Raw genomic sequence first — 27911 nt, 5'->3', positions numbered from 1 at the left:
GCCCCCTAACAAGCGTTCAAATTTCCGCATTTGATGAGGAAACAATTGGCCGCAACTGAAGAAAAGTCTTCACTCGTTGGGTGATTGTTGTCTGCTCCGGAAATTGCATTAAATCACGCTCCCACCGTCTCCCTCTATCTTGCTTGCTGGCAGCACTTCCGCCACGCCACGCCAGGTTGGTGGTGTGATAATGAACAAAACGTGAGCAATGGGTGGTGGATGTGTACTTACTCTTCCTGCAGCTCGATGCCGCTGTCGTCCAATCCTACCAGGCTGCTGCCGCTGCCATCCGACTGATGCTGATTATGCTGGTGGTGGGAGTGGGAGTGGGACTGGTGGTGATGCGGCGGCGGATGGTGATAGTGGGGAAGATGGTGATAGTGGTGGACGTTGTTTACGGTGGTGCCAGCGCCGGCCAGTACCGCCGGTGAGTGGAAAAACTCCCGCTCGGCGTGCTCCGGCAGGGGCGTCGGGGTCTCGAAGACCAACGTCTCCACCATGGAACCCTTGGAGGAGCCAAATGAGACCCTTGAGGGGGAGAAAAGAAAAGAATAATGAGATGCGTTAGAGGTTTCGTTATGCCTGGAGACATCATCGGAAATTGTGGTATACGGAGACTAATTGTGTCACTTTGATTGCTACAGTGATGAGCACTAACGTTTGCATTAAAAAAAATTGACATGCAGCATCAATCATAGTAGCCCATGAGTTAGAAGAAAAAAAATGACAGCTCTATCAGTCGAACTCTAACCGTGATGGCGAAAACAGTGAAGCTACTCCGTTCAGAAGTGTGCGCGGTCAAACCGTCGAAAACGAACATCGTGCCACTTTGTGTACGTCGGATACGCCCGTTCCGGCATCTACAACATCTTGGCAATATTGGACAACAATCAGAGCATCGAAAGAAAGCCCGGTTACGGACGGCCGACGACCCGAGCGACAAGAAACTCCAAAGGATGCTGAAGAGGAAGATCGAGGGAAAAGTGGCTATATTGTTGCGTGCGCTTGACCGGGAGGTCGGTGCAACCGGCCGAACAATGAAAAAGTACCTGGCGAACATGGACACACATGTCAGGAAGCGGAAGTCCCGTCCACTGGTCTCGGAGCTGCAGGCAATGACGCAGCGGCAGCGGCTGAATAAGATGGTCAAGTCGATTTTCCCGGTGAATCGCGACGTGGCGGTGGTGATGGACGACGAGACCTATCTCACCCTGGATGGCAATGACTGGCAGGGCACTTCTTATTTTACTTCCTCCACGAAGGAAATGAGTCGCTCTTCTTTAGCTCCAGACTAGCCGTGAACGGGGAAATTTTAAGTACGAAGTGCCCGCCGGAAGTTGCGTCGTTCATCAAGAAATACCATAAAGGCATACCATAAACCAGAGATGTCAACCTTCCTGATTTCTCAGGATTCCCCAGATTTTTCGATAGGTTCCCTGACAAACACTCAATTTTGTTTTATTTTTCTGAAATGAAACTGATTTTTCCTAATTTTTTTTGCCAATCAGTGAATTGATTATTTATGTCATTCGAAATACAGGGAAACTTCGATATAGCGTACCCTCGTTATAACGTCACTCGATATACATCATTACCTCGTTACATTTTACCTCGATATAACGTACAAATTTCCAAAGTGTAAAGGAACATTTTTTTCAATTTTTTTTTTCTGATAGAACAATGAATTATCTGTATGGTGATGCTAAAACAAGTTTTGTACCTTCAATCAATCACGAAATACAGCTGGTTTTGTGATTCCGGATTCTAAATGAATAAGATTTAATCAGCAGTACGAAGGGAAACATCATGAGAAAGGCTAGCTCATCAAATTGCATCACGGAAAAAACGCTGTAGAAATTAAATTTTTAGGAATTATATCTTCAGCTTTCGCTTATAATCAGATAAGAGTGTATAGATCACGTTGGCCATGCTTCACTGTCAATTTTTCGTAAATTTGGAAAAATGTCGTCGAACGTAAAAGAGCGTCGTGAATTAATCCTGTGCACTCATTTCGAGAATCCGGAGTTGTCACATCGGGACATCGGTAAGATGCTGGGAATCGTCCAATCCGCGGTCAGCAGAGTACTAAAACGATACTTCGAGAACCTAACCATCGACCGGAAGGTGAAGAACGGCAAAAATGGATGCTCCGTCAGTGAAAAAGATCACAAGCGCGTAGTTAAGCAGTTTAGACGTGATCCGAGAAGTTCGGTCCGGGATGCCGCCAATAAGCTGAATTTGTCAAGTTCATTCGTCCAGCGGACCAAGCAGCGGGAGGGCCTGCGTACATACAAGGTTCAGAAGGCTCCTAACCGCGACGAAAGGCAAAACATGGTGGGGAAGACGCGAGCCCGGAAGCTGTACACCGAAATGCTGACGAAGCCGCATTGCCTGGTAATGGACGACGAAACCTACGTCAAAGCGGACTTTCGTCAGCTGCCGGGCCTGTTGTTCTTCTCCGCAGAGGACAAATTCAGCGTTCCGGAGGAGATTCGCAAGCAGAAACTATCTAAGTTTGCCAAAAAGTACATGGTGTGGCAAGCGATCTGCTCTTGCGCCCCCTTCGTGATGACCGGCACGGTAAACGGGCAGGTTTACCTTAAGGAGTGCCTACAGAAGCGCTTACTACCACTATTGAAGCAGCACGAGGGCCCGACCATCTTCTGGCCGGATCTCGCTTCGTGCCACTATTCAAAGGACGTGTTGGAGTGGTATGAAGCCAACGGGGTCACCTTCATGCCAAAGGAAATGAACCCGCCCAACGCGCCGGAGCTTCGCCCAATAGAGAAATATTGGGCGATTATGAAGCAGGCCCTCCGGAAGAACCCAAAAGTTGTCAAATCGGAGGCGGACCTCAAGAGAAAATGGATTTCTGTTAACAAAAAACTACAACCTGACGTTGTACAGAACCTTATGGACGGGGTAAAGAGGAAGGTGCGAGCATACGGGCTTGGGCTCGAAGTATGAATAAAAAGAAAATGCCAAAAGTTGTTTAATAGTTTTTATTTTACTGTCTAAAATTTTCAAAAGGATCGGTCTACTGGGCGAATTTCTACAGCGCTTTTTCCGTGATGCAATTTGATGTGACACACCCTTTAGTACATTTGATGTTTGTGCTAATGAAATTGATTTTTATTCGGAAGCGGAAATTGTTTTTGAAGTAAAAAAACGCACTCCTATATCTTCTAACTATATAGACTAACTATAAACGAGAATTATGTCTTAAAATAATTTTATGTTATAATGAGTTTCGCTAGAAGCACTAGGAAATTTATGGTAAAAAGAAATTGTAAAGGGTCGTTCTGCGATTGGATCCATCAACGTTCGCTTAGTAAGGAAACGTGAATGTTTGAAAATCCATTTTGGGCGGGACGAAGTTTGCCGGGTCAGCTAGTAAAATATTAAATTAAAAAAGGAATGAACGAAAAAATGAACATACAAGAATACAAAAAAAAAATTAAATACCAAAAAGACGAAATACGAAAAGACGGAAAGCCCAGAAGACCAAAAAATTAAAAGACAAAAAAAGACAAAAAAAGACAAAAAGACTAAAAGACGGGAAACGAAAAAAAGGAAAACGTGAAAAGACGAAAGGACGAAAGGACGAAAAGACGAAAAGACGAAAAGGCGAAAAGACGAAAAGACGAAAAGACGAAAAATCGAAAAGACGAAAAGACCAAAAAACGAAAAGACGAAACGAAGAAAAAACGAAAAGGCGAAAAGACGAAAAGACAAAATGACGAAAAGACGAAAAGACGAAAAACATGAAAAAATGAAAGTACGAGAATGCGAAATATGAAAATATTGGAAGATGAAAATCATATAAAATATAGACGATAGACACAAAAACATTGAAGAATCATAAAATGAAAAGTTTAAAATTTGAAATCCTTTTTTCAACAAAAATTTTATGCAAAACAAAAGGATTTTTCTTTATCGAACTACATTCCATTATTTTTATTAGCTTTTGATAGCTTCAAAATTACTGACTTTTTGAAGTATATTCAAAAAGAAAAAGGAGGCATACTTTTGCAAAAATTCAAATGTTCTCCGTATTAAAGTGAAACATGATTTTTTGGACCATCGGTAAACTTTGAAAAATCATAACTCAAAAACAAAAACAAACGCCTCTCTGGTTTCGACATATGTTATGTGAAAAATCCTCAGCTTCCCAGAAAAAATATTTAAAAAAATAGCGCCTCTGGTCTCGGGACTATGAAAACAATAAAAAACGAATACAATCGATAATAACGAGAGCAGCATTCGAATTCGATTTTCTGCAGGTGTAGTATTTTTTAATAACAAAACTACCAATTTTCACGAAAATCTGAGAACCACTATATCGGTTTGACATGGAATTGCTGTATAGATAGATTTGAGAGGCTTTCAGCCTCCTGGGCTAGTTCGCATCTGGATGTTCGACAGATGTGGAGATTGAAATTGGAAATGACAAACTCAACGAACTCTAGTTCATGTGCCTAGTTGATAAGTTGAAAGATAAGGGGAAAGTGGTCCTGGACTGTCCTCCCTCGAGATATCAGGAAGGGTGCTACGTACCGAATTTTCAGTATTGTCAAATGAAAGATGTCACTGTCAATTGTTGTATGGGAACCTTTTCCCTGCTTCTTTCATACTAGTGTTTTTGTGCCATTTTGCGTTATAAAAAGAGAAAAGAAATTTTATACAAAGAGAAAAGAATTTTTTTATAAAAAGAAAAAATATTTTTTTTACCTGTGTTAAATTTAGGTAAAAAATTGCATAGATATTCCTGGTTAACTTGTTCCTACACTGTTTCAAAATGGGAATTGTTGTGAAAAACTTCTGTTTTGTGAATTTTATCATCCAAGTTCTCAATGAGGCTTAAATCAGGGAACTGTAGATGCCATTCCAGTAGTTTAATTGGGTTTGACTTGAGGAACGCAGTGGTTTTCTTCTTATAATGTTCCCCTGATGCATCTTTAGATTTTCTCCATATCCTAGAACCGGTGTTTTGTTCAAATAGCTTGAACTTACTCTCATTAGACCGTAAATCTCTTTTCCAGAAGTTTACAGACATTTCAGCATATGCTCTGGCAAACTCCAATCATTGTTTTTCTTGTTCCACATTGAAACAGACTTTCAAACCACCTTCATTGAGCCGATGGCGAACATTACCTCTGCTAGCATTGAGATTCATTGTTTCCTCGTTGTTTCTCGTTGTCAAATATTCTCCCATGGAAATCGTATGGTAGCATCACGGCAGTGGAACTTCATACAAATCACTCGTCGAAAAGTGTCTCCTTTTTCACCGCTTGTTTACATCGACGAATATATTTTTTTCCACTCTGTTTCGTAGGAGAGTGTATGCATACTGACAGATTTCTACTACGAGGTGTTTAATGAAGGATGAAAGGTGGGAATGTTTATGTTTATATATGATTTATCGTACGATTTAATTGAATGCATAAAAGTTGTCAACAAAACTGGAATTAAGCACATTTTTAAATTTGAACAAATATTGATAAGAGATTCCCAGCAATTCTTGATGTTTATTGCGTGATTTGGTAACTGTATAAGTTGTTTGAAATGAAGGTTTAGTGTAATTATTTTATTTTGAGGATTATATTCACAAACATACAAGTATGATTAATATAAATTGCATGTACATGATGCGCCTAGCCAGCCCATACATGCAAACGTGGAGGCGATATACATACATCCTAGAAAATAATAAATCGTATAATTATCGTTTATATTACATCATATACCCCATATACATGTATATGGCCTCCAATTTCATATGCATATGCCAGTTATACACATCATACAAGTAATGTGTCTTAGATGTATGTATATCGCCTCCAATTTTAGATATTTTTTTGACGTAGGACTACGTCTTACATAAAGGGTGCCAAATCAGAAAACAGGTAACTTTTTTATGAAATAAAGTTAACGTTAATAACTATTTTTTGCTACTAACGAATTTAAACGATTTGTATACCAATCGAATTGGAAATTTTTCTAAGATTTATTTTGTTTGATATACTATACATTACAATCCCATAGTTTGTATATGGTTTAAATTGATGAAAAATGGAAGCATTCCCATTTTTCCATACATTTGTTCTATCCATTTGTGTGCCCGAACAGAGCTGTCAATAACGTGTAACTTATGCAGCCGCTAGAACAGAAACAACGAAGGGGGATAGCGAAAAGAAAAAATTTGCGAAGTAAACTCCACCCTTGCATAGTATGTAAGCTGTCGCTAGCGTATAAGTATTGCATCTCCTCTGAGGAAAATTCTCAGAATATTTCTGTGCCCGAAACAACAAAGGTCACTTATTCTGCTCGTTTTGTGTTTAATGTATCCCTTCGAGCTGTGAACGCTAGTGAATATTTCACTTGAAGTGCATCGGCATTGCAATTAACACAACCATCCGAGGCATGGCGAAGCAGACGAAACAAGAGAAGAGTACACATGATTTTAGGTCGCTTCTGAACATCAGTGTTCGGTTTTTTTGTGTGTAGCTTGTTTTCATTGCGTAAAACATAGAACTTAGAAACTTTGTTGACGGTATCGACCGAGAGTCGAGAAACGATTTTTCATAAACGGTCATTCTTGCGATGTTTCATTTTTAGCACTGCAACTGTATGCATCTGTTAGACGCGTGTTTGATGCTTGTTGAATGGCGATGCACTTCTTCTTCTTCTTCTTTTGAATTATAGACACTTGAAACTCAGAGAGTTCATTCGTCTTCGATGGCGATGCACGGAAGATGCCACTCGTTAATATTCAGTGCAATGCGTGCATTGATATAAAGAAACGAATTGCGACATATGACCATAGCGTATTGTTCTCGTAAGGGCAAAAAATGATCTTTGCTTCTCGAAATGAGTCTACAAAACTACGCAAGCCATTAAATATTTTCAGGATCCCCGGAACTTTTTACTAAAGAGTTTATATGAAATTTCGATGTTTTCGCACATAATATTCGAAATGATAAACCATCAAATTTCAAAAGAAAAAAAATTGCGTGTCTCTGATACAAGCCCTCGAATTTTTTTTTACGATTTAATGTTTGCTGGGCAGGCCCGAAGGCAGGATTTTTAAATTGTTAAAATATGAATGAAATTTTTTACTTCATGTTATGTGCAACTCTTTCGTATCATATGTAAGAACTTTAATTGCCCTAGAATCATATTTCAGATAGCCGTACGAGGTAGCTGCGGCTTGATAATCCAAAAAACCGGAGTTCAAATTTCATCGGAGCAATTTTATAAGCGTGGCCCCACTCATATCGAACATTTATATCCCTGAAAGTCAATTGATTAATTCCTATTTGTACAAACATAATGTTTATAAAGGTTCTATATACATACAAAAATGATGATTCCCCGGGCCGAACATTTTACTTTAATATTTTCCGCCGTTTTTTATGGCAGTGATGAATCGTATATTCGTATGACAACAGACTTATTATGTTATTAGGTATTGCCTAATAACCTTGCATGTACAGTAAGTTGTAACTAAATGTTGAATTAGAGGTAATTGGACAGACCTGTAATGGGATACAAATAATAGGACTTTTCCATCTCTAATTGGATATTTTGTGAACATCGAGTTTGGTACCCGAAGTATGGCCCCAGATTGGAAGTCGCCACAAGACGTCTACATTGTACCACTATCATTGTGAATGTCCAATTACAGGCCAATCACCTCTAATGCGACACTGAGTAGAGCCTCGGTATGTCGAGGATTAGAGGTAATTTACTGTATATGCTATTTGGGCGCATCATATACCACCCCAAATATCAGATATTCGATGCTCTATATACGATAGTTATACGATTTAATGTTTGCTGGGTTGGCATACTTGGCAGCTTGGTTTGTCAAGTTCATAATCTCATGTCTACAGTTTTGAGTTAAGTGCAATTGAATGACGAAGTTGAACTAATTTATTTTTGTCACTATGTTTAGAACTCAAAAGACCGGCAAACAGATAATCTTTCGTTCTTAAAAGTTAAAAATAAAAAAAGCAACTTTAACTTTCACTTTTCTTAAAACCGGAAATATTCTGACTTAAAAATAATTTTTAACGTAATATTCCAAACATACATGTATTTACAAGAATCTATAATAATTATCATAATAATCAAGAACGTTTTCCGCCATTCGTTTTTGGGTTGTCTGTAGTTAATCGTATATACGCATGACGATAGTCGTACTAGATGCATGTAGGAGTCGTATATTCATCCATCCAATCATCGTGAATACCGTTGCAAGTGGAAAATAAATGTGTGTTCATTGTTTATGACATTATGCATTATGACATAAATAACAACATAATACAGTAATTTAACTTTAATACGACATGCCGAGGCACCACTCAGTGTCGCTTCGGAGGCGATTTTGGCCTGTAATTGAGCATTGGCGTTGTGAGTGGTACAGTGTCGACGTCTTTACAAAAATGTCCAATTAAACGTGTCACATTACAAGTCTGTTCAATAATCTAAACGTCGCATTAAATGTAACTTACTGTATATAAACAATATTCATTTCCAGCTGTTTTGAGGCATCTCGCACAAATTGACAATATCATTCAGTTGTCAGTGCAAGTCGGTTCGATTTTTAGAGTGTAAAAAAAGTTCACTGTTTACATAAAAACAATCTCGAATCGGTCCCACTTTTTTGCTTGATGTTACTATCCCCTGCTCAGAGCCTAAATATCGAAGCGAGTTATTTATTTCGTCCACGTCAAAATTCAGTTTGATGAGTATAACAATTTTTAATACTAACTATGATAATCGTATTTGCTTGGACACTGTATGGCCAGCATTAAACACTACATTTTCTCCTTATATACAATTATTTTAGGTGCTCATTGGTTGTTACCAATGTCCTGGAAAAAAGGTAATGAAGATGGTAGAGTTTCGAGCGACATAGCATGCGCTGCCATAACTGTTTCTCAAATAGTGACGCCAGTCGTTGTGTTTATCATTGATTGCCCGTCACATCCATGGGAAAATGCTATTTTATCAATTAAAAAAAATCAATTAAAAATCAATTAAAAATATCATTTTCTAGAGTTCCCGCTGAATATGAGGCTAATGTGATAGTGTGCAGTGAATATTTGTTAAATCACGTCGAAAAAGACGGATAAAAGTGATATTTCCATGTGCAATTTTCACTCCCCCACGTTCATACAAACAAAGTTTCATTATTTTAATGCTATGAAGTGTATGTTTGGAAGGCTCTCAGTGTCGATGTGTATGTTGTGAGATAATAATTACCAATTAATCAAAATTTCACCGAAAATGTTGTTGATCAAGGCTAACGCATACGATTGCTCTCTGGACCTTTATACCACATAAATAATCGTAATAAGCCACGACACAATTGTCATCTGTTAAAAAAACAAACAGTTGAATGATTTCATGAGAATTTTGGTCAAATTATCATGCAACCGTGAGAAGTTTCAACATAGCAACATTTAGTAAAGGTAAACAAACCAATTTGAAATATGTTTTGTTTGGCGAACAGTTGTTATTTTCTGAAACTCCGACTCTAAGTTTCATGTGTGGAAAAGGGCACAAACGAAAATCGAGCAACAGGTTAGATGGTATGATTGCTCAAGAACATCGTTTCTCTTTCTACTCAATATATAAACACACAATCCGTACATGGATTGCCACAACAGTGCCCGTAATAAGTAAACCGTCTTGATTTTCCCTAATTACGTTTCCACTCCCCTTTCATGTGATCCGACCTGGACAGCAGCCAGCGGAATACCCCAATCAATCTCACTTTCTTCTGGGCAAACCTTGCACGCGTTTCCCTTCTGTCAGCGTCAAGCGTACGCACTTTTTTCGACAAAAAAAAAACAGCTACAAGGTATCAGCTAAGTGAAACCGAGAATTGACCCAGTTGTAGGGTTCCCCAGAAACCCCAACTGAACGGTTTCCAGCTCCATCATCTCAGCGCACAACACACAGCATCGCTGTCAAACGCCAGCGTTAACGATGGTAACGGGTAACGGGATGTTTTTTTTCTCTCTCTCAGTTATTGCCCGGAATAAACGAAGAAATCAAATCACGTACAACGGAAGGGTTTAACACCGTTATGTTTGCGGGGGGAAGCACGGACAGACTGAGTGAAAAATTTGATTACACTTTTCGGTGGAAAAAAAAGCCGCAAAACGAATTACGAAATCGTAAACATGCTTTACGAGGCACCCGATTAACCTCAAGCTAATGGATTTACCGAGCAGGTGAAGCAATTTCGTTTAGGAAAAAACAGGAAGTGGGTTATATCTATGGTATAACCGCAAGGGTGACGTAGGACTATCGTTGATTTAGAGATCATTTGTTCGAAGTTGAATCTAAATCCATTCTGAATGAATGAATAAATGAATATTTGGGGGACTTCGAAAACGAGAGCGTTACGTTGGAGGCACAAGGTTTTATGCATCCAATATAGGATACGAAAAACCTAGTTCAGAAGAATAATCTTCAGAAGCTAACCTGCTAACTGTACTTGATTGACAAATCACAAACCCAAATGTATTATATGGATATTTTATGGATAGAAAACATTAAAATAAACTCTTTCGCTTGAATGTAATTTTCAATTCCAAGGGGAACAGGCAGATTATTTTCCAGCAACGATTAGATATTTCCACATTTTCCTCGATACTGGAAGCCCACCAGTGGTTAATACTAACTCGATAACCACCTGTTAATAGTACTTGATTGAAAAATATTTGGTCACAGTGTTACATGGATAGAAAACATTCAAATAAACTCTTTCACATGAATGTATTTTTGAATTCCCAGAGGAACTGGCAGATTATTTTCCAGTAATGATTAGATCTTTCCGGAACTTTCTCGATGCTGAATGGCATCCAAACGGAAAGAATTCTGCGCGTGTATGTGTCGATCCTTCGCCGTCCACCTCCTCCAGCACGTTAGGCAACGATGTTGTCTTGTCGATGTCCTCACGAAAAATGAATGTGTCTCACCACCAGAATATTGCTCAAGTATGCTTTTTGTGTGTGATTGAATCGAGAGAAGGTGTGGTTTACGATGGCTATTTGGAAGGCAAACTAGAGGGGAATGAACTCTCTGAGCTCGGAACTTTCGGCGACTGAGCAATAATCGATTGCGGGCGCATACAATATTGGATACGGAAATATCCTACTGATGGGGAAGAATAATCTTCTGAAGCTGTCCTGTTAATTGCGATTGATTGAAAATCCACAAAACCAAATGTATTTGGTAACAGTGGTACATGGATAGAAAACATTCAAATAAACTCTTTCACATGAATGTATTTTTGAATTCCCAAAGGAACTGGCAGATTATTTTCCAGCAATGATTAGATCTTTCCGGAACTTTCTCGATGCTGAATGGCATCCTAACGGAAAGAGTTCTGCGCGTGTATGTGTCGATCCTTCGCCGTCCACCTCCTCCAGCACGTTAGGCAACGATGTTGTCTTGTCGATGTCCTCACGAAAAATGAATGTGTCTCACCACCAGAATATCGCTTAAGTATGCTTTTTGTGTGTGATTGAATCGAGAAAAGGTGTGGTTTACGATGGCAATTTGGAAGGCAAACTAGAGGGGAATGAACTCTCTGAGCTCGGAACTTTCGGCGACTGAGCAATAATCGATTGCGGGCGCATACAATATTGGATGCGGAAATATCCTACTGATGGTGAAGAATAATCTTCTGAAGCTATCCTGTTAATTGCGATTGATTGAAAAATCACAAAACCAAATGTATTTGGTCACAGTGTTACATGGATAGAAAACATTCAAATAAACTCTTTCACATGAATGTATTTTTAAATTCCCAGAGGAACTGGCAGATTATTTTCCAGAAAAGATTAGATCTTTCCGGAACTTTCTCAATGCTGAATGGCATCCAAACGGAAAGAATTCCGCGCGTGTATGTGTGTGTAGCGATGTCTTCCCGGGGAACCGTTTGTGGCATCACTCTCCTCCTGATGGATTCCCTTCTGGCCTAGGGTGCACAAACAGGCTCTTGGTGACACCGTTCATCCGCGCCTTCATGATAAACGAAGAGCTTCAACACAACAGCGACAACATGCTCCAATCGCTGTTCAATTAGAACTGAGTGGATTTCCGAGCGGCGCTCGCTTATATACCGATTGGTGATTTCAATAGCCTGTTTTGAAAGCAATTTTAAGACTATTGAAACAAGTTTTTGGATCAAAAAGTAACAAATATAGAACGCGTAGATATTTTATCTTTCGAATGAAGTGTTTATCATACCATTTCGTTCAGTTGTTTAGGAGCTATTAACGCTCAAAATCTCGGTCTCCGGCGTAACGCTTTCGTTTTCGAAACTTTGATTTTACACCCCGGTATAGAAATGAAAGACGTAGTCCTACGTCAAAAAAAACATTCGAGAGAGGAGGCAGGAAAAAGCAATGCGATGCGCTTCTCCCGCGCAGCTGCATTTTTGCACCACGTGTTCAGGCCTCTGAGGGAAAAACCAATTTTCGACTGCAGAGGGGAGCACACTTCAAGGTTGGTGTAATGAGGGCCGGCGGCCTCCTGCTGTGGCAACTTTCGGATGCACCACAGGAGTGGCAACAGATCGCTGCCAACGCCGCCACTGTCGATAGATAACTCTATAATGCTATTAACTATATTATCTCTTTCTTCACTAAATGAATTACAGTTATGGCGCTTTTCAATTAACTGGAGATTGTTTTGTTTTGGACCATTCCCCGCTGATCGCCATCTGGTTGTGAAGAGTGATGAATATACTCTCTACGGGACCAGACAGGAAGAGGGGAATGTTTTCACTTTTCGACGCTTCGCTGACGTTTATCACGAACTTTTTTTTCAAGCTTCTTACAAACAAAGGATACTCTAAATGCCACACCTCGCACAGCTCGCAATTGCAATGGCGAGTTTTTTCACGTTCCGAAGTCTTAATAAAAATGGAATGCGGACTCATCCAGTGTCACCTGTTATACCGTTTGTTACGCTGCGTCAAACTGTCAAGCTTTTCTTTTTCCCAGAAGCAATTTGTTTATCTGACTGGCCTACTGTATATTGCGGCAAAGTCGCCATACAGCGACAAGTGTCAACAACCCCTCGAAACAGTGTCATCTTTCCATTTTTATTACGCTCGACAACTCAACGCACCGCGGTTTTAAAACACCGATTATCACTTCATCTCGTTTTCATTACTCTTCGCACATATGTCAATGCTCCAGCAAGCGCTCACGAGAGGGCGGCGAAAAAGTAGAGCAGAAAGGGGTAAACAATATCTGACATACATTTCACTTCTCTATGCGCCGTCGCGATTATAAATAATTCATCTCATTGTTTATTCAGTAATCGTCGTCAATCCGTTTGTGTTGTTTCTGTTTTTTAAGCTATGTACACACAAGCACACACACACACACACACAAACACTTTCGATGTTTGTTTGGATCTCTCGGCGAGAAGAAAACATTGGAAGATACTTTAGTTGCATTGACTCATCTCCATCTGTGTTGTTTTGCATGAAATGCAAAAATATAAATAATTCAATTTGATCGTTTTTATTGTTACTTGAGGTTTTTTTTTAATATTGACGACTGTTTGACCGATTCAACTGATGCGTAATTCGTTTAAACTTTGTCAGTTCCGGATACAGCAAAATCTTGGTTATGAGTGTTTACAGTGACTGGCAAACATTATCGTTATTTGCGGTATTAAACTGGAAAAAAGTTGATTGGTTGTGACCAGTGCTGAAAATATTCACGTTCACGACATTCAAATTCAGCGAATTGTTGCCTTCCTTGTATTGATAACCTACTGCTCAAGCGAGAGTCGATAAATATGGAACAACACTGTCAATGAACCCCAGTGGAATGAACATCAACATCAGCTTGCCATGAAGTTCATTTTTCATTTGCACCTTCCTTTTCGTCATGGTATTCGTAAGGTCGAAAAAGAAGATCATTGCGTGTTAGTGAAAATCAAAGCATAAAATTCAACGTCACCAATTGAGAGTAAAATCGATTAATGGTAAAGGATGGCAATCCATCACACAAAATTCTTGTTTTTGGCGAGTTCGGCAATAGAATGTATATAATAACTCTTGCTACGTTTTATGAATCTACTCACGATTGCCCGGAAATGACATACACCACCATTTATATGTGCAATGGGTGCCACGTTTTCAAAAAACAGGAAGTGGGTTCTATGGTATAACCGCAAGGGTGACGTAGGACTATCGTTGATTTAGAGATCATTTGTTTGAAGTTGAATCTAAATCTATTCTGAATGAATGAATAAATGAATATTTGGGAGACTTCGAAAACGAGAGCGTTACGTTGGAGGCACAAGGTTTTATGCATCCAATATAGGATACGAAAAACCTTGTTCTGAAGAATAATCTTCAGAAGCTAACCTGCTAACTGTACTTGATTGACAAATCACAAACCCAAATGTATTATATGGATATTTTATGGATAGAAAACATTAAAATAAACTCTTTCGCTTGAATGTAATTTTCAATTCCAAGGGGAACTGACAGATTATTTTCCAGCACCGATTAGATATTTCCACATTTTCCTCGATACTGGAAGCCCACCAGTGGTTAATCTTCTTCTACTTGGATGGCTCTAACGTTCCAGTGGAACTTTTGCCTTCTCAACGTAGCATTACTTGCGTCATTTTTATTAGTAATACTTGTTTGAGATTTCTATGCCGAATAACACGCCTCAAATGTACTCTGGAGTGGCAAGCTCTAGAATACGCGTGACCACAGTGCAAGCCGGAAAAAAATTCTTTGACGAAAAATCCCCCGGCCAGAACGGGAATCGAACCCGAACCCCCGGCATGATAGTGTGGGACGCTAACCACTCAGCCACGGGAGCACTACCAGTGGTTAATACTAACTCGATAACCACCTGTTAATAGTACTTGATTGAAAAATATTTGGTCACAGTGTTACATGGATAGAAAACATTCAAATAAACTCTTTCACATGAATGTATTTTTAAATTCCCTGAGGAACTGGCAGATTATTTTCCAGCAATGATTAGATCTTTCCGGAACTTTCTCGATGCTGAATGGCATCCAAACGGAAAGAATTCTGCGCGTGTATGTGTCGATCCTTCGCCGTCCACCTCCTCCAGCACGTTAGGCAACGATATTGTCTTGTCGATGTCCGCACGAAAAATGAATGTGTCTCACCACCAGAATATCGCTTAAGTATGCTTTTTGTGTGTGATTGAATCGAGAGAAGGTGTGGTTTACGATGGCAATTTGGAAGGCAAACTAGAGGGGAATGAACTCTCTGAGCTCGGAACTTTCGGCGACTGAGCAATAATCGATTGCGGGCGCATACAATATAGGATACGGAAATATCCTACTGATGGGGAAGAATAATCTTCAGAAGCTATCCTGTTAATTGCGATCACAAAACCAAATGTATTTGGTCACAGTGTCACATGGATAGAAAACATTAAAATGAACTCTTTCACATAAATGTATTTTTAAATTCCCAGAGGAACTGGCAGATTATTTTCAGTAACGATTAGATATTTCCACATTTTGCTCGATACTGGAAGCCCACCTGTGGTTAATGCTAATTCGATAACCATCTGTTAATAGCACTTGCTTGAAACATATTTGGTCACAGTGTTACAAACATTCAAATAAACTTTTTCACATGAATGTATTTTTAAATTCCCAGAGGAACTGGCAGATTATTTTACAGAAATGATTAGATCTTTCCGGAACTTTCTCGATTCTGAATGGCATCCAAACGGAAAGAATTCCGCGCGTGTATGTGTGTGTAGCGATGTCTTCCCGGGGAACCGTTTGTGGCATCACTCTCCTCCTGATGGATTCCCTTCTGGCCTAAGGTGCACAAACAGGCTCTTGGTGACACCGTTCATCCGCGCTTTCATGATAAACGAAGAGCTTCACCACAACAGCGACAACATGCTCCAATCGCTGTTCAATTACAACTGAGTGGATTTCCGAGCGGCGCTCGCTTATATACCGATTGGTGATTTCAATAGCCTGTTTTGAAAGCAATTTTAAGACTATTGAAACAAGTTTTTGGATCAGAAAGTAACAAGTATAGAACGCGTAGACATTTTATCTTTCGAATGAAGTGTTTATCAAACCATTTCGTTCAGTTGTTTAGGAGCTATTAACGCTCAAAATCTCGGTCTCCGGCGTAACGCTTTCGTTTTCGAAACTTTGATTTTACACCCCGGTATAGAAATGAAAGACGTAGTCCTACGTCAAAAATTCACTGCAAGCGATGAAGATCAACTTAACGTTCGTGATAATCACCTGAAATTATTGACAGTAATGGAAGTGCCTGAATGCAGGCTTTTCTAAATTCATTCATGCTGTTTTCGATCAATATACCAGACAAAGCTCATGCGTCCCGACTCTTGTGTTATACTCATTATGACAGATATGGTGTTGAGTTTCAACAGAAGAGAATTCATCCGATACTGGGAAAAATCTTATTCCTTCATTCGTGAATAAATTTTGATAATTTGTGGCACTGGTTGTGACCATGGTCCTGCTACCGCATGTCTCTCACTAAGTACGCGGGTGATACCAAGAGTGCCTATATCTCATCGGACGCAGCTGTCAGTAGCAGGGCTCGGCGAAGTCATACTCAACTGGGGATAGTCAGCGGACTATGAAGAAATTCGCCTTCGTATTCAGCTGGAAATGAGTTCTGGCTTCTCCCAACAGTTTCTCCGTCAACATGACTCAACAGTTGTTCGGGCGTTTAGTTGCTATCTCACTCTACGGCTCGACTATCGCATTTCATACTTACCCGTCAAATGGTCTTCAATGCATATTGAAGTGACTCTCCCCAGAATGAATTCGTTTCTCTCTCTCATGTATCACGTATGCATGTATCGATGTTTGAGTTCAACACAGGTGAGCTAGATTTTTTTTCTCTATCGTACACGAAAATTACTCACACATATATAATAGCGTGCTGTGTTGTGTTCAGAAACACTGACAAATTCGTGAATTTTGTTGATATAAACCCGTTTTGCTGTAAAACAATTGAACTCGGAGACAAAGTGAACTAAACTGTTGTTTAGAATTCCTCCCAAACTGCACGCTATTTACTAATGCAAACGCGAGGACCTCTAAAGCATTTGGTTTGAGTTCATCAGTCATCCTCCAGCTTCAATATAAAACATTGTTACAGTGTAGTTGGAGCTGGACTCCGTTCGTAGCGCAGCTAACACCTGTGCCGACTGATAAGCAGGGTTGCCAATAATATTTTTAAAAAAACTGGAAGATTGCTCTCAAAAAAAAAAAAAAAAAACTGGAAGAAAACTGGATTCTGTAATATCCTTTTATTTTAAGAAGTTTGACTTTGATTTATTTAAAAGAATTTTTTTACCTATTCCAATGCTTGAGAAGTAGAGTTTCGCTCGAAGCTTCGTGTAGAATGTATATGTAGTTCATAAAAAAAAACCCTTAATTAACCATTCGAACAGATCAAATTAACGATTCCAACCACTCGAACATTACTGTGAAAAAATATTTGAGGATCTTTCCTTCTAGAACCTCTAGAAAATACGGATAAAGCTTGAAAACTTGATTAATTGTGGTGTATGGGGTTCACACGTTTTCTGGTTGTAGATCACTCCATCAAACCTAACCTCAATCCGCTGTAATTTTCCTTCTAACTCGAATTTTGGCATTTCTGTAGTGTTTATTTTGACCATCTTCGTTGCTATCTTTTTCACACTCACTAAGAATGTGGGATAGAAGGAACTTCACCTGCGAATGGTGGATCCCTATTGACGAATTTACGCAAAGCTGAATCAGCTCATGCGACATCTACATTAGAGCTCAGAACCACAAAAGTGAGGGTGTCTTTATATTTTACGCACTGGAAAGCAAGTTTCGGTGGCGATTTCAATTTAGATTAATTTCAACCATTGAATGTCGTCAGTATATGGTAAGAAAGTTGGAGTTTTGTATATTTATGATGGTTTCAACACGCGATTTGACCAAAGTCATAGATAATCTTCGAAAATTTTAAGTTTGATAATGCATACCGGTTGTTGATACTATGGATAGTTGCGATGAAATCGATATCATATTAAATTGGCTTATATCATTGATTATGTGGGTGTCGATACGAGAAGGATTTGCAGTATTTCTAGCGCAAAACACCCTATTCATCGTTTACTTAGTTGAAAAAAATTAAAGTTACCATACTTATAACAAGCCATTCCTCGTAATGTACATAGCATATTGTAAAATGATGATTTTCTAACCTTTTCAGCGTGGAAAGAATACATGAAACCGGGAATTTGAAGATAAATTTTGATTTTTCTAGAAAATTTGAACGAATTTCATACCAAAAACAGGAAGTGGGTTATATCTATGGTATAACCGCAAGGGTGACGTAGGACTATCGTTGATTTAGAGATCATTTGTATGAAGTTGAATCTGAATTCATTCTGAATGAATGAATATTTGGAGAACTTCGAAAACGAGAGCGTTCCGTTGGAGGCACAATGTTTTATGCATCCAATATTGGATACGGAAATATCCTACTGATGGGGAAGAATAATCTTCAGAAGCTATCCTGTTGATTGCGATTGATTGAAAAATCACAAAACCTAATGTATTTGGTCACAGTGTTACATGGATAGAAACCATTCAAATAAACTCTTTCATATGAATATAATTTTAAATTCCCAGAGGAACTGGCAGATTATTTTCAGTAACGATTAGATATTTCCACATTTTCCTCGATACTGGAAGCCCACCAGTGGTTAATGCTAACTCGATAACCATCTGTTAATAGCACTTGATTGAAACATATTTGGTCACAGTTTTACATGGATAGAAAACATTCAAATAAACTCTTTCACATGAATGTATTTTTAAATTCCTAGAGTAACTGGCAGATTATTTTCCGGATCTTTCTCGATCCAAACGGAAAGAATTCCGTGCGTGTATGTGTGTGTGTGTGTAGCGGCTGCTTCGAGATCTTCCCGGGGAACCGTTTGTAGCATCACTCTCCTCCTGATGGATTCCCTTCTGGCCTAAGGTGCACAAACAGGCTCTTGGTGACACCGTTCATCCGCGCTTTCATGATAAATGAAGAGCTTCACCACAACAGCGACAACATGCTCCAATCGCTGTTCAATTAGAACTGAGTGGATTTCCGAGCGGCGCTCGCTTATATACCGATTGGTGTATTCAATAGCCTGTTTTGAAATCAATTTTAAGACTATTGAAACAAGTTTTTGGATCAAAAAGTAACAAGTATATAACGCGTAGACATTTTATCTTTCGAATGAAGTGTTTATCGTACCATTTCGTTCAGTTGTTTAGGAGCTATTAACACTCAAAATCTCGGTCTCCGGCGTAACGCTTTCGTTTTCGAAACTTTGATTTTACACCCCGGTATAGAAATGAAAGACGTAGTCCTACGTCAAAAAGCAAAACATCCTCATTTTACTCGCTGCGCCATCTGGTTGTAAATTGAACGTAAAATCGTCAATAGTAACATGTCCTAAAAAGAACTTGAAACTATTTAGAACCAGAGCAGATGGCCCGAAGCCCTTAAGGAGGGCGGTTGTAATAGCTGTTATCCATCGTTATTTCGTAAAGAAAGAGATAACTCTCCTCCGTCGCAATTGAAGTTCGATACAGAGTACGCACGATTGATAACGGAAAATATCGCCGGAAATATTGGTTTTAGAATTTGCAATTGCAAATTTTGTTGTTGTGTCAATTGGGGTTTTCTTTTGCTACGTTCATTGTGAATAGCTATGTGTAGTTGTTGCTTCGGAATTTCACGAATTAACGACTTTTGTTTTTTTTTTAAATTATCTGTTCGGCGAATTCCAGTTTTAATTAATTTTTGTGAATTATAATTTTAAATTTTTTTTTGTGTAAATTTGGATTTTTGCGATACTGAATTTTTGTAAACTTTCAATTTTCAGAATTTTAATTTTTGTGATATATCGTAATTTTTCAATATATGTGAATTTGTGAAGATTGTAATTTTTGTAAATTGTAAATTTTGTATGTGTTTTATTATCTTGTATTTATTATTTTATTATCATACAAATTACATGCTTGATTTTCATGACTTTAAGTTTTTGACGTGGGACTACGTCTAACCGGAGTATATGGGGGGTAAAATGAAAACCTAAACACAGAACATGCAAGAAAAAATGAAAGATTCCGAATGCTTATAACTCGAACATTTCTTACTGGATCGGAAAGATGTTTGCATCAATTGATAGGGAATATTTCTACGCTTCTATCGCATTTAATGAAATGTTATTTTTCATTAGATAAACAATTGAATAACTGTAAAATGTTAAGCATTATCGAAACGCCCTAACTACCTCGTTTTGATTGGCCCGATTTACGGTTTCCCCAACACAGCCATCAAAACCAAGCAGCCTAGGGGAAAACGGCATTGCAAATACATGAAAGTTGAGGGTATTTTGTTCCGACTGAAATGTGTTTCCCTAACACAGACTTTAAATCCATGGAGCGTGGAGAAATATGCATTGCGAATTTATGCAAGTCGGAGGCATTGCAAATCCATGCAGGTCGGGGGCATTTTTGTTCCGGCTGAAATGTGTTCCCCAACACAGACTTCAGAACCAAGGTGTCTGAGGAAATTGGCATTGCAAATGCATACAGGTCGGGGGTATTTTTATTCCAACTGAAATGTGCTTACTTAATACAGACTTCTAAGCCAAGATGTCTGGGGAAATCGGCATTTGCAAATACATGTAAGTCGGGGTTATTTTTGTTCCGACTGAAATGTGACTTCAAAAACAAGATGTCTGAGGTAATCGGCTTTGCAAATAAATGCAAACTGCTTCTGTACTGGCTTGCCTTTGTGCAGACTAGAATATGTTTCCTCAACACGGTCTCCTACAGTTAGAAACCTGGGAAAATCGTGCAGACACCAGAGGCAAATGAACTTTCAAGTTTAAAGCTTCTATAGTATAAAAAGTGGAAGTTGAAGTTGTTGATTCATGCAAGCCGGGGGTACTTCTGTACCCGCAATTTTTTTTTGCACTCCGAAAAGTGTTTTTCTTACACGGATCACAAAAACGATTACGAATACAACTATTTGGCTCGGTTATTCAAGATTGTATAGAAGGATATGCTTTCATATATTCAGCTCACTGAATTTCTACGCATACCATTTCATGATTAGGCAAAATGTTGATAACTATTTGCTGCGATAACACCCATTGATTAAACAATATGCGTTTGACGTACATGTTAAAATCGAAACTGAGTGCCTGAAGTTCATCAAATCAAGCAAATTCGCGGTTCTAGAAGTACGTGTACTTGAGAGATGCAAACTTCAGACGGAAATGTAAAACAAAATAAGCGTTTGATAATTCTTCCGTTCACATCATACCAAACGTAGAAGGATTGTCATTAAATTTACAATCAAAAATTTAACCAATACAAACAAATGATTGCTAAGCTAAGGTAGTCCCACGTCAGCCTTGCGGTTATATCATTGATATAACCCACCAATTTTTTAATTAATTTTGATTTTTTTTTCGAATTGAATTTTTGTGAATTGTATATTAAGAACATTTGAATTTTTATAAAAATTAAATATCATAATTTTTTAGAATTTTGAGTTTCTGAAATTTTTATTTTAATGATTTAATGTGAACTAAATGCGTGCATTTTTGTAAATTTTGTTTTTTCAAAAAAAAATTTGTTCAAATTAAAATTTTTTGTAAAGTTTTGTAAATTTCAATTTTGTTAGCTTGGAATATTGAATTTTGAACTTTATGTGAATTTTATGGATTTAATAAATTTTGCAATTCTGTAAATGTTGTGAATTTTCAAAATTATATTTTTCATCTAAAATTTGTTTTTTTTTGTAATTTTTGATTTGATTTTCAAAAACTTTGTGCATGGAAAGTTTTACATATTTTTTTGTTTTTATGAATGCAAATTTAGAATTTCGTAGATTTTTGTGAATTTTAATTTCCATAAATATAAACTGTTGTGATTTCTTGTCGATTGTTATTTTTGTTTTTGAATTTTGATCTGTACCTCTGAATGTATAAAATTATTTTTACCAGAAATTATTTGATTCTTTAACTTTTTTTAATTGTATGTAATTTCTGTAATTCCTTAAAACTTCATTATTTTTATAAATTTCGTAGCTTTTGGTACATCACAAGTACATAATCACAAGATAACATTTTAAACTTTGCATGTTTTTTCAAAATTTTTAGAAATTTATAAAATTTTGTGAGTTTTTGTGAGTTTATATAATTTTCTTAATTTTATCCTTTTTCGTACATTGTGTCATTTTTTGTAATTTTTGGGAAATTTTGTAAATTTTTAAAAAATGTTCTCGAAATTTCTCGATTCTTGACAATTTTATGCATTTTTATGAATATCGTTAAATAAAATTTACGAAAATTTACAAACATTCATTGAATTTTTTATTTTATCTATTTTTGTAAATTTAGTATATTTTTGTAAATTCAGCATTTTTTTTGATATTTCGTAAATGTTACAAGTTGTGTACATTCTTGAAAATTAGATAAATTTTATGCATTTTTTTAAATTTCGTTATTTTTTTTATTCAATGAATATTTGTAAATTTTCGTAAATTTTAATTTTTTTTTGTAAGTTTAGATTTGTTTTGTAGATTTAGCAAATTTTTGTTCATTCAAGCATTTTCAAAAAGTAGTAAAATTTTAATTTTTTTTTTTAATAAATTTAATTCATTTTTAAATTTTGTTATTTTTTTTGTTTTTTTTTCCGTATTTTTTCGTATTTTTGTTTGCAAATTTTGTGATTTTTTAAAAAACTTTGAAAGTTTCCCTAAATTTTGTGCAATTTAGTGATTTTTTTTAGATTTTGTGAGCTCTTTGAAATTTATATAAATTTTGTTATTTTTCTTTTTTTTTAGATTTTTTAAATTTGTTTTGATATTTCGTAAATTTTTGTAAAAGTTTTTAATTTTCGAAAATTTTGAGATTTTTTTTTCAAAATTTTATGAAGTTTAGTGGTTGTTTGTTATTTTTATAATTTTTTTGTAAATTTTGTAATATTTTAAAAACTTTGTAATTTTTTTCGTGAGTATTTTAAAACTATATGAATAATGCAAATTTTCGTAAATTAGGGTGATGCTTGTAAATTCCTTTCCTCATTTTTTTTAAATTTCTGATTGTGATAAATTTTTGGCCCTGATTTTCGAATACACTTCACGGTGGAAACGACAATAACGGCACGCCATTGAACTACGTTTTACGAGTTAGTGAAGTGTCGAAGATAATGATGAGTTTTCAGGCAGAATGAGCACTTTTCAAATAAAAAATCATTAATGAAAATTATCTTCTTCGTATCAAACTGGTATTCAATGTGAGTGGAAAACTTTGTTTTCTTCATGTGGTATAATAATCCCATACAAAAATTTCATCTGAAGATAATTTGATATTATAATGATAAATTTACTGGGAAACTAATCTCGCATCCAGATGTCGACACCGTACCGTTGTCATCGCGAATGCGTTTCATACCGTTTCCACCGTGAAGTGTATTCGTAAATTTGATGAAATTTTGTAAATTTTGTAAATAAAGTAATTTTTGTAAAATTTGTCTGTTTTAGAAAATTTTGTGATTGTTCAAAACCAAATTTTAGGGGGTCTCCGTAGCCACATTGGTTGCGCGTTCGCTTAGTAAGCGATCGATCGTGAGTTCAAAACTCAGGACCCTCATTGACCATCTTTGTGTTGTTACAGAATAGCTAGGTCCACGCAACAATCGTCAGCGATGGAGATCGATCCACGGTCGAAATAAGATCGATTCATCCATACAACTGCTCTGCTCTGCAAGACACATCGGGCTGCTGTTCTATAAATAACTCAACAATCATCAATCAACTGTCTCCGCTGTCCGGTGGTCCAACTGGATAATGGAAGAACAGAAAGAATACTCTTACGCCTAAATGGCTACTGTGTGAATGTACCATATGTAATGGTATAGAAGGAATACTGGCGAACGGCAACTGTGTAATGTGCTAATTATAGATATGATAACCATGTGACATGTACACGATTAAAATTCGGCTTTGGTACAGCTAAAATGCTAATGAGCCTTAAATAAATAAATGGGATACAAAAACCAAATTTTCTAAATTCGATGAAAAACAATACGATTTTTTTATATTTTGTTGATTCCTGTGAGGTTTGTCAATTTATGTCAATCTTGTGATTTTTTGTAAATTTTGCAAATATTTATAAATTTTACAAAATTTAAAAATTGTTCAGCAAGTTTTTTGATATTGCAATTTTTTGTAGATTATGTAAGCTTTTTGAAATTTATATGAATTTTGTGTTTTTTTTGTAAATTTTGCAAATTTTGTGAATTTTTGTAAATTTCGTTATTTTTCTTTGGCAGACTTATCTCACTTCTTAACTAGGCGAACCTAGCCAGAATTTTCACCTGCCCCCGGGCTTCTGAATGCCAAAGGGGGACTAGGCTCTGCGGAATGCACGTATCTGCATGCTCGTGCTGTTTCAGTCCTGACCGAGAAATTGTCGGACAATCGCGCAGGTGCTAAGGATGACCGACTTTTGGATGCCGGCCAATTCCTTCTCCATATTCAACACCTTTAGCGCTTCCAGAAGTGTCTTCGGGACAGTTCCAGTTCCAGAGAGAACGACTGGAACAATTCTTGGGACCTCCCTTAGCCCCCACAGTTCCTTGAGCTCCACGGCCAATGGTCGGTACTTGCAGATTTTGCGACCGTGGGTCTCCTCCAGATTCTGGTTCAGTGGAATAGCGACATCGATGATGGTGACTTTGCGGTCGCTCTTGTCGTAAACCATTATATCTGGACGGTTGTGGTGGATCGAGAGGTCGGTCAGAACAGTGCGATCCCAGTACAGCTTGAAACGGTCATTTTCCAGGACAGGTGCAGGCAGGTACCGGTAGTTCGGTACGTTGTCTTCCAGTAGAGCACATTGGAGCGCCAGTTGTCGATGAACAATACGGGCCACGTTGTTGTGGCGCTCGGTGTAGGCTGCGTTGGCCAAAACGGGACAGCCTCCCATAATGTGCTCTATGTTTTCACCTGGTTGATGGCACATCCGGCAAATGTCATCAACGTCTTGATGCCAGACGTACCGCCTGCAGTTTCTCGTCGGCATTATCCTGTCCTGGATGGCTATCATGTCGGCTTCTACTACTGAAGAGAGTTCACCACGCGTTAGCCACAGATTAGATGCGGCCTTGTCGACGTGTGGCCGATCCAGTTGATGGGGGTGGGCACCATGCACTGCCTTCTGCTTCCAAGCTGCAATCTTCTCCTCCACTGTCTGCAGATTGCAGTTGAGTTGGTACTCCGCTTGCGCCAAGTGCAGAGCGCTGTATCCTCTGTCGGCGGCGCAGACAGCCCGGTATAGCGCGTTTTGGTTGGCGCGTTCTGCGAAGTACTCGCGCAGTTGTCGTACCTGGGCAACACACAGTGCAGATATGTCGACTATTCCAAGTCCCCCTTCTTTGCGTGGCAGTGAAACTCTCTCCAGTGCCGATTGAGGATGGTGCATTCCGGCCTCTTTGAATGCTTTCCTCATCCTCCTCTCAAGGTCCTCTAGGTCAGTTTTGCTCCATTTGACTACACCAAAACTGAAGGTCAGCAGGGGAACCGCGAATGTGTTGATCGCGCGTACCTTGTTCCCCGCGTTGAGGAAAGTCCTCAGGACACAGTTCACTCGACTCAAGAACTTGTCTCGCAGCTCCGTCTTGATGTCGGAGTGGCGAATCCCGGTGAGCTGTCGGAATCCAAGATATTTATAGGATTCGCCACGAACCATGTCTCTTATGAACTCGCCGTCATAGACCTCGTAACCTCCGGATTCGGTAAGCTGCCCTTTCAGCATATGGACACAGCGGCACTTGTCAAGGCCGAACTCCATGCAGATGTCCCTGCTTATGTCTTCGACAACCCGGATAGCTACACCTAGACGCTGACGTGAATCAGCGTAGACCTTGAGATCATCCATGTAGAAGGTATGGGTCACTTCTTCGTGGGCGCCGTCGCCATACCTTATTTTATAGCCATGACCGTTTCTATTGAGCGTCCTACTGAGGGGGTTCAGTGCCAGACAAAACCAAAGCGGGCTGAAAGAGTCGCCTCGGAATATCCCCCTCTTTATCTGCAGCGTTCTAGACTGCAACACATTTTCCCCATCACTGAGGTGCAGAGACGTGCTCCACTGCCTCTGCCTTCTTTGTTTTTTAGATTTTCAAAAATTGTGATATTTTTTTTCAAAATTTTATGAAGTTTTGTAATATTTTAAAAACTTTGTAATTTTTTCAAAATTTTGAGAAATTTTGTAAATGTTGTGATTTTTTGTAAATTTCGTGAGTATTTTAAAACTATATGAATAATGCAAATTTTCGTAAATTGGGGTTAATGCTTGTAAATTTCTTTCCTCATTTTTTTTTTTTATTTCTGATTGTGATTAATTTTTATAAGTTTTGTATTTTTGCATAAATTTATAATTTTGTAAATTTTGCAAATAAAGTAATTTTTGTAAAATTTGTCTGTTTTAGAAAATTTTGTGATTGTTTAAAACCAAACTTTATAAATTCGATGAAAAAATAATAAGATTTTTTTTATTTTGTTAATTCCTGTGAGTTTTGTCAATTTATGTCAATCTTGTGAATTTTTGTAAATTTTGCAAATGTTTATAAATTTTACAAACTTCGTGAGTGTCTATGAATTTTGTAAATTTTTTTGTAATTTTTGTGAATTTTTGAACATTTTGTCAAAAATTAACAAACATTTGCAATTTAGACAAGTTTTTCGATTTTGTCATTTTTTTTTTTCAAATTGATTCGTTTTTGTAAATTTTGTATGTTACAATTTTTTTTAATCTCGCGATTTTTATATTTGTCAAATTTTGAATTTGTTTATTTTGAATTTAACGAATTGAATTTAACTAAGAATTAGGAGTTGTAGGAAGATTACACGCTTCAAATGTTTAATTTCGAGTTGACGAATTTTAAAATTGATTTTTTTTTATCCCATTTATTTATTAGGCTCATTAGCATTTAGCTGTAACAGAGCCGGGTTTAATCGTGTACGTGTACATATGTTAATGTTTCTATAAATTGTGAATTACACAGTAATTAGTAGTAACCATGTAGGCGTTAAGTTTTCTGTTCCATTACATTATGATAAATTACACAGTAGTAGGCATTTAGGCGTAAGGTTATTCTTTCTGTTCATCCATTGTTCAGCAGACCGGACAGCGGAGACAGTTGATATTGATCATTGTTGGGTTATTTATAGAACAGCAGCCCGATGTTTCTTGCAGAGCAGAACAGTTGTATGGATGAATCGATCTTATTTCGACCGTGGATCGATCTCCATCGCTGATGATTGTTGCGTGGACGTAGTTATTCTGTAACAACACAAAGATGGTCAATGAGGGTCCTGAGTTTTGACCTCACGATCGATCGCTTACTAAGCGAACGCGCAACCAATGTGGCTACGAAGACCCTCTGAATTTGATGGATTTAAAAATTTACTAATTTTGACTTTTATAAATTTGAAAGTTCAGTTGTTTTAATTTGAGCTCTTGCATAATTTAGATCTTGTATACGTGAACTCTACATAACGTAACTACGTAACCAGCTCTCGAAAAGGTCCGAATATTCTGATCAACACAGAGAGTTTTGGAATGTTCATCATGATGATATTTCGCGGTATATGATTTTTTTTGTCAAACTTGACGAATAAACGAAACGAAAAACTCCATACCAATTTTGGAACACACATTTTCTACTTGTCTATCTTCAGGTCCCTCATCGTTTCTTTTCGGTAATAGGATTAAGTCTACTACTCTCGTTATATTATTATT

The 27911-nt window shown here is 37.7% G+C and overlaps 1 protein-coding gene across 1 annotated transcript in view; it reads right to left on the bottom strand.

The window, feature by feature from the left end:
• Positions 1 to 27911, bottom strand: part of LOC129774361 (uncharacterized) — a 404070-nt gene that overhangs the window by 154573 nt on the left and 221586 nt on the right. Inside the window, exon 4 of the mRNA XM_055778092.1 lies at positions 232 to 528. Coding sequence (XP_055634067.1) covers positions 232 to 528 — 297 coding nt within the window. The remainder of the gene's footprint in view (positions 1 to 231; positions 529 to 27911) is intronic.

Source organism: Toxorhynchites rutilus, chromosome 1 (assembly GCF_029784135.1).
Source record: "Toxorhynchites rutilus septentrionalis strain SRP chromosome 1, ASM2978413v1, whole genome shotgun sequence".
NCBI lineage: Eukaryota > Metazoa > Arthropoda > Insecta > Diptera > Culicidae > Toxorhynchites > Toxorhynchites rutilus.
The sequence above is the reverse complement of the archived record's forward strand: the minus strand, read 5'-3'. Positions and strand labels throughout refer to the sequence as shown.